The sequence below is a fragment of the Diospyros lotus genome, chromosome 5 (assembly GCF_014633365.1).
Source record: "Diospyros lotus cultivar Yz01 chromosome 5, ASM1463336v1, whole genome shotgun sequence".
In the NCBI taxonomy this organism is placed as follows: Eukaryota; Viridiplantae; Streptophyta; class Magnoliopsida; order Ericales; family Ebenaceae; genus Diospyros; species Diospyros lotus.
The window spans coordinates 29,449,048-29,457,420 of record NC_068342.1 but is presented as its reverse complement, the minus strand read 5'-3'; the positions used below and the strand labels follow the sequence as shown (position 1 = coordinate 29,457,420).

Below are 8,373 nucleotides of genomic sequence, written 5' to 3'. Positions count from 1 at the left end.
CTTCTCGGCACACATAATAATCATGATACATATCGAGCTCGTGATTGAAACCTGCATCCACAGAAACTATAATAACTCTGGGGACCATTATTCCTTGGCTATAACCGAATACTTATACATATATAAACCTTCGCCCATGGTCATCACCAATGGACGCACTCCCCAGTCGTCACCAAAAAAGAGTATAAACCCCAGTCCGGCTAATGCCCACTAGTTTTGGGGGATATCCTGGCGGAGATTCTCCGCACCACACGTTATAATGCTCATGCAATGCAACAATTTCAGTAGTCACATTCAAATGCTCGTGCAATAGATAAAGTATATGCTCCATGCTCACTCATGTGTGAAATGTGGTAAGCTCATACAAATCATGTCCATGGTGCACAATTACCACTCTTTCCAAATCATGTCATACCAAAGCTTTAGCATTCATAAAATTAAAGACATCTACATACCATCATTATTGTCATGCTTTCTCTAAAACTTCATTAGAACTTTGGGCATTTAGAATTATAAAGATATGCACCCTAACATTGATTCAACACATTTTTGATCATTTGGGACCAACCATGACAAGAATACACAAACACAAGGCATGGGAGAAGACCAATTCTCTACCATGCTTAATTTCAAGAACACACCATTCCTTAGGAATTGTGGGAGAATACAAACCCCACCTTAGCTCATAACAACATGCACAAAACTTTGAAGCCCTCAAATTCAAGAATTTACCCCAATATAAAACCAAAACCCTACTTCACCCAAAACTTGATTTCTCTTCCCCAAAATCACTACCAACACAAAAACACCATACTTTACACATTTTCAATCTCTCACTTCAAGGCTTCAAAATAGGGAATTTAACCATAACTTAAAAACCCCCAAATCTAACCCCAAGAGAGGATTTAAATGACCATAGAGAAGATATGGGAAGAGGAACTTGCCTTTACTAGCTTCCTTAGTTGATGATTGGATGACTTGAAACCTTTGGAAGATGAGATTTGGCTTGAAAATTAAAGAAGGAATTTTGAAGATGGAGAAGGAAGAGACCCACGAAAAGGCTTCACATTTGCTTCCCTTTTTTCCTCTCAAATTTTCAGATTTATGAGCTTACATACTTCCCCCAATTTCCTTTTAATTTCCATCACACAATTTGCTCACACCTCTCTTAACCATGCATGCTTTACACCTAAACTACACATAACTTAGCTTTTAGAAGGTCTTCTCTTCTCTTAAAATTGCTACTTGAGAATGCTTAATTTCAATCCTTCCCTTAGTTGAATTTTGACTTTTCCAAGGCCACATAGACATTTGCCTTTGACTTTTCAACATTTCATGCATTATATACATTACTAATACTTCCAGATTCTTATATTTTCTCGACGTTTCTCTCCTCCTATCACTTGGACAATTTACGTCAGCTACAGGATACAAGTTTAGCGAGAATTCTACATACCTGGCATGTCCGCGATCGGTTTCTGATTTTCCCGGGTGACTATCACCTATCTTCGGCTCCTGGCAACAAATAGTTTAAACTATTTAAACCAAACAAATTCTAAAATATCAAAATACTCGAAAACAACTTATTTTAACAAATAATGTTATTGGAATGAAGTTTTTAGGTAAGTGATGTGGTGATGAGATTCATGGGACTAAGCCCAGATAAAGCCTAATTGATAGGTCCCAAACCAAGGCAAAGAACTAACTCATCTAAAGAAGGCCCACACTAAGCCTATAAATATAACTATAACTATAACTATAAGGAGGTCATTCTTTTCTCTTACTTCTCTATTTTCCTTCTAATGCTCTTTTTCTCATAAGCTTTCACTTCTTGTACATTTTTATTTTTATAGCTTCACTTAACTGACTTGAGCATCAGAAGGCAATTCCGAGAGAGTCTCGACTAGAACTTACTTCCATTTTGCAAATCCGAAGAGAAGAGTTGTTCGTTTCGGCTGCTGCAACACTCTTCATCAATTCGAATGTTGATGGTGCAATCTTCTGTATCACCAATAAGGAGTTTGGTAATCTTTTTAAACTCCTTTTATGCAGTTTATAAGCTTTGAAAAAAAATAGATGTGGCCTAGCCTAGTTTTTAAAAAACGTTGGTGGGAGAGCTTTTAAGCTGCGTAACAAATTATTAAGCTGGCTTAAAGCTCTTGCATTCGAATCAAATGGGTAACGAATTTTGAAAATAAGTGAATTAGATCGACGGAATCCTCTCGAGTAAATATGTAACGCGTAGCATCCAAATATAATCGCCTAGAAAAGGGAAAATCATAGATGGATGATTAAATTTCATGGCAATAACCAACAATCAATAGTAATAGCACTAAGAGCAGAGCCGTAATAGTAGTCTGCAAAATCCAAGCCACCGTACCACTGGCACTGCCAGACATAATTACATTTCAAATGTTGTTAACGTTCCACAGTTATTCAATATGAACAACCACTAGAACAACAAAATTTAATCAAAAATAGCTAGCCAGTATGGTATGAAACAGAAAAAAAAAAAGAAGAAAAAAGAAAATCAGCCAGAGCTAGCTAGCTAGCATACGCATGCCCGCATTTCACAACATACGTTCTCCTTGTCAAGCTCGTCGTCGTCCATGGAGTTGATGATGATACTGCCGGTTTCCATCTTGCCTAGGGTGAAGCGGGGATCGATGGTGCATCGGGTGCCGGCCAAAGCCATGCGGATAGACAGTAGTGCTGTGCGTAGCATGAACTCGAGGCTCCTTGGGTTTGTCGTCGTCCCCGCCTATCTTTTCCAGCGCTTCCACTACCTCTTTCATTGATGGCCTTGTCTTCGGTTCCGATTCAATGCATTTCAGAGAAAGCTGAGATATATGAAATGCAGCTTTGGAAGGATATTTTCCTTCCAACCGCGAGTCCATAATGGTTTTCAACTTCCTTCTCTCACTTAAATATGGTTTAACCCAGTCAGCCAGGTTCTGCTTCCCATTGGCACGGGTTGGGTCAAGTGCCCGTAACCCTGTCAACATCTCGACCAGCACAACACCAAAACCGTACACATCGCTTTTCACATACAAATGCCCTGTTTAAGGAGCATGGCATTGGCATTAGATTTAGAGCACAAATTTTGGTGGAATCTAATTCAAATTGTTCGGATATATAAATGCATAATTCAGTGAAGCTAATGTCAAATGGTACTATTGTTTTCCTTCCTTACTAGTAACTAGTAGTTCTAATGGTTGGTCTTATGACCAAACCATGTTTATCTTAGTCTCCTTTCTCTTCGCTTTACTCAATTTACTTTATTTATTATTTTACAGATGCAAATTTCAAAATTAAGCTTGACACTGACAATCATTTAGCCTTAAGAGCCTGAAGCTTAAAAAGGTTCACGGAATTACCTGTAGCAACATACTCTGGAGCAGCATAACCATAAGTTCCCATAACTCGTGTGGTTACGTGTGATTGGCTAGCTGATGGACCCAATTTTGCTAACCCAAAATCTGAGATCTTGGCATTGTAGGACTGCCATAAAAAAGTAAGAATGTCAACCAAGCAAACCCTTCTTTACCTTAATTTATGAGACATTCTAAAATATGAACAACCTTTAGTGGGGGTAAAAATGGTTGGTTCAATTCAAAAGTCGCTGCATTAAAATGGATAAGAACGTGTTTGTTTTCAACCGTGAAATATATTTGCACCGTTTTTCATGTCACCTGGATCTGATTAGTTGATTTCAAGAAAGCTTACCCCATCAAGCAATATATTTGAGGCCTTGAAATCTCTATAAATTACGTGCTTGTCTGATGTGTGCAAGAAAGCCAGGCCTCGAGCTGCTCCAATTAGTATCTTAAGCCGCGTGCCCCATGGAAGTGGCTGAACTGCAGCACCCCCTTCAAAAACCAAATTGAAAACTGTTTGGTAAGCTAATCGAACATTGTTGATTGGTAGAAGCAGAAAGAAGTTTCTATATTGCCAATGTTTTCACATGTTGCAGTAAAATATTTCTTCTACTAGCTCTTACTTCCAAAAAGGTGATTCTCCAAGCTGCCCTTTTGCATGAATTCATAGACGAGGAGTTTCTCGTTATCTTCCAAACAGTATCCCAATAGCTTAACAAGGTTTGGATGAGAAAGACTTCCTAAGAAGTTGACCTCAGACTGTGAAATGTAGAAAGAACAAATAAGAAGAGAGCATAAGAATCTAAAGAAAATAAGCTGATGAAACAGTTAGTTGAACCAAATATGGAAGGCTAGGTGTATGAAGTCTTACTGATATATCTTGAATCATAAACACGAAAGTCAAACTCAAAAGAACTTAACAAAAAAGTAGGATTAACAATAAACATTCCCAAAAATGAATTAAAAACCATAGGGATCGATACCCCTGATTTCAGTTCAGGTGGCTGCAATGCCAAGAAACAACAGAACCAGTTAACCAGAAAAGACACGCTGAGAACAGCATGAGGAAAGTCCAGCTCCTTTCAACCATTTAGTAATGCATGTTTGGAAATGAAAGACTTGAACTACATTTATTTGGTGTTTCGTTGGATTAGAAAACGGGATGAAAAAGGGATAGACATTCGGGATCTCATAATCATTTTTTAGAGCAGTTATCTACATACATATATTATGTGTAACGGCATAGGTAATTTTACTTTGCTCGAGTTACTTTTCCCTTGAGAAATCCTAGTCCTAAACATAAAAGTAGGCTTTTTGTAAAAGAATTAGAGTCTTTAGAATTGAAATTAGTAGTAGTAGCATTTGATGCCAGAGATAGTTTTAAGACAAAGTCAATTATAACTTGCATGTTACTTTATTTACTATTTCACTCGACCCAAATTGAACAAAAGATGATGCTGTACTCCTGGTTTTTATTGGGTGGGTATATAAGGGAAAATTCAACTCTATTATCCATTCCCACTCACCCTCCGAAATGAGTTTAGCACAGAACTTTCCATTAAAGGCAAAGAAAGAAACATCAAGATGGATAGTACTGAAATTGAGGGGCATTAGATTAGGAAATGAATGAATGAATGATAAGAGTCACAATTATGATTATATATATATATATATATATTTATTGAGCTACTAGTAGTAGTCGTGATGAAGATATAGATTACCTGCCATTCCTGAAACCCTTGCGTGCTTTCAGAGTTCAATTTCTTGACAGCAACAACGGAGCCAGATGCGTGCTGCTGCTTGTCGTCAAGCCAGCCTTTGTAAACTTTTCCGAAACCTCCTTCTCCGAGCACCGAGTCGTTCCTAAAATTTCTGGTGGCATTCCTCAACTCTGAAAAGCTGAAGATCCTTAAATTAGGGAAGGATAGGATCTTTCCGTTGGGACTTTCCTCGTCGGAGAACCGAGTGTCTCCGCTTCCGCTGGAAGGCGTAGTAGTGCTGTTGCCGTTGCTGGTGGTCTGAGATACGCCCCCCACTGTCGTCATCATTCCCAATTTCAATCACAACAACACAACCATTCATGTACGCGTAAGTCAGTCCAAACCAAAACCATAAAGGGAGAAATTGAAGTCAAAATCGCGTGAAATATCAAATGAAATTTAGCAGAAAATGAACCAAGTTATTGGAAGAAGAAAACAAGTCGAGAATGCTAAAATCTGGAACGCAAGTAGAATAAATTTACAAGAAGAAGTAAACTGGGCAGTAGTGGTGGCGGGGCTGTGGTTCTTGGAAGGAGAAGCCCAGCAAATCCCCATGATGACTCAACTTGGATCGATCGATCGATCTGGGATTGTAGGCAGCCAATTGATTAAGCAGAGATGGGCATGCTTTTCTTCTTCATCATCTTCTTCTTCTTCCTTCCTGTCGTTGCATATTAATTATATGATGTTCATATGTTGAATTAATTAACAAAGCGTTGACAAAATTAAAGAAATCTACATGTTGCGTTCTGATCTCTTCTCTTATGTGGGTGGGCTCGCTCGTGCGTTCACATCTACCTTCCTACAACTACAACTACAAGGCGGAAGAAGAGACCAACAAATTGCCGGGAATTTTACGAGTTGAAGGGACGGAGGAGTGTTCATATTTGGTACAATTAAGGAGTGTTGATTGGCTAACTAAGGCTTGTAGCAGTTATTAACAAAATCACAGCAGGACTAGAGCCACAAAATTGAGAGACGGTCAAGGAGAGGGGGCAGAGGAGCCGCGTGATTCAATCCGAGTCAAGTCAACACCCCCCCCCCCCCCCCCCCCCCTCTCTGATCCTTTTTGAACGTTAAAGCAAGCAATTCATTCAAAGCGGGCATCACAGTCACAACATACTTGTAGCCTTTTGTTTTGGGTATATATACAAGAAGAAAACTATGTGCAAATTAATTGTTGATCAGTACTTACTTTATTGGGATTATCGTCTTTGCGTAATTTTTCGCCGCTTGTACTCTCGATTTCGATAGAAAAAATAAATCGTATATACGTCTTCGACCCTTGCCTAAATCAAGTATCAAACTCGTAATTTACTAGTACTAACTCTAACATATCACTTACTCGTCATTTAACTTATGTCTTGGGGGCCTTAACTAGTACATTCTTTATACTAGAACAAGAGAAATGTATCTAGTTTTTAAAATAAACTAGTGAGAAAACTTTGGTGGTGATTTTCTTAGAACTCATTGTAATTTAGGAGTGTATCTAATTTTTAATGTGAGATAGGAAATTTTTTTTGATGTAAACGGTTGTCTAGAATCTATTGTAATTTAAAAATATATCTAATTGTTAATGTGATTTAGTGTGAAAACTTTAATAAAATTAGTGAAATTATGAGAGTGATTGATATCTTCAGAGAGTGGACTAAATATGTGTGAAGACACTGAACTACAATAAATTGTCTTGTGTCTCGTTTTATTTATTGTTATTATATCTCGTGACTTACATTTATTATTAATTTTAAACATCATTTATTATATTTATCAAATATATATTTTTTAATAAAATCAATAATCAAGAATATTTATTAAAATTATAAAAAATTTTAATCACTCAATTCATCTCCTCTTGACTGATCATACCTAAGATATCAACAATAAATTATTTATAATAGATCCTTTGAAATCTGCTTTTTGTTCTTTTATATATATATATATATATATATATATCTTTACAAGTTTGATTTATACATGTCTATCTCTTCTCATCTTGGCGCAGACATGATTGAAGTTGAGAAAATCTAATTACTCGTATATATTTCATGTGATTTGAATATTTTGTTAAGATTTTTTATAATTTATTTTTAATATAATTAACTACCGTATCTTTCTTAATAATTAAAAATAAAATTATTCTTAAACTTTAACTAGCATGAGTTCTTCTACAAGTCAAGTAGATTGACAGAGAAAGTTACGGAATGAGGATAAAAAGACTAAAATATCTCCTCTCACTTTACAAATTTACAAAGTGAGCCACTATCCTACTCTCTCATTTCCCTTCCCATAACTACGTGTGACCATTGATTGTTGAGTGCTACTACCTTTGCCTCATCGCCTTATTGCCATCGCCTCACCTCGTCGCTTTTTTTATTGTCGGAGGATGCAATAATAATTGGCGAGGGGATGGCAGCGAGGCGACAGCAATGAGACGGCAAGGCGAAGGCAGTAGGGCTCGACAGTCAGCGATCGACCATGGGAAAGGAGAGAGGCGAAAATAGCGACATTCTTTATAAATTTGTATTTTGGGTGAAGACATTTTAATTTTTTTTTGACCCCATTCAATAAACTCCTTGGTAAGTCCTCCGTTAAAGTAGTATTTCTCAACTAATATTGATTGATGATATCGACAAATGAGTTCTAGTTGCCGGGTCCCAGCTGTGGGGCAGAGAGAGTGAGGGGGTGGGGCGACGGACCTGTTTGTGGCAGAGTTGGGCAGTGGTGACCTTAGCCGAAGAAAGCGACGAGTGAAGATGACCCACAGAGGGAGGGAGGGGGATCTGTCTGTCCGCTGGTTAATCCCCGCGCATGGCATCCATGAGAATTAGTGCGTAACTAAGGTCAGCGGTGTTGGCAAGTGGGTGGAGGACAATCCTTCCTCTTCGGGCGGCGGTAAGCGATGGTGGAAAGGGGCAAAAGACGCAAATGATTGTGGTAATTAGAGCCGAAAAGATTCTCTCCACCCTTCTCTGATACCAATCGCCTACATCATGGCCTTTTCCGTGTAAGTTCGCCATCACCTTGCTATAATTGCCCCTTGCTCTCTCGTCCATTAATCCACCAACCCATCTTTTCTCTCTCACTCTCTCTCTCTCACAGCCAGAACGCAAAGGACAAAAAAGCTTTTGCTTTGTTTTTCTTTTTAATTAGAGATTTAAGTTTAATTTTACTTTGAATTTCATTTAGTTAATGTAGTTAGAGAGAGAGAGAGAGAGAGAGAAGGGGTATATTATATT

The 8,373-nt window shown here is 37.9% G+C and overlaps 1 protein-coding gene across 2 annotated transcripts; it reads right to left on the bottom strand.

The window, feature by feature from the left end:
* Positions 1 to 2,353: 2,353 nt before the first annotated feature.
* Positions 2,354 to 6,156, bottom strand: LOC127802774 (probable serine/threonine-protein kinase PIX13). Of its 2 annotated transcripts, none has more exons than XM_052338794.1 (7): positions 5,877 to 6,156; positions 5,704 to 5,798; positions 5,099 to 5,412; positions 4,001 to 4,136; positions 3,727 to 3,869; positions 3,378 to 3,501; positions 2,354 to 3,058 (listed from the first exon to the last, which is right to left on the bottom strand). In XM_052338794.1, coding segments are annotated over exons 1-7 (1,281 nt in total). In that variant the 5' UTR covers positions 5,879 to 6,156; the 3' UTR covers positions 2,354 to 2,591. The 2 variants fall into 2 exon arrangements, with proteins under 2 accessions (XP_052194754.1, XP_052194755.1); XM_052338795.1 differs by having other exon boundaries at positions 5,620 to 5,798; positions 5,877 to 6,153.
* Positions 6,157 to 8,373: the final 2,217 nt, after the last annotated feature.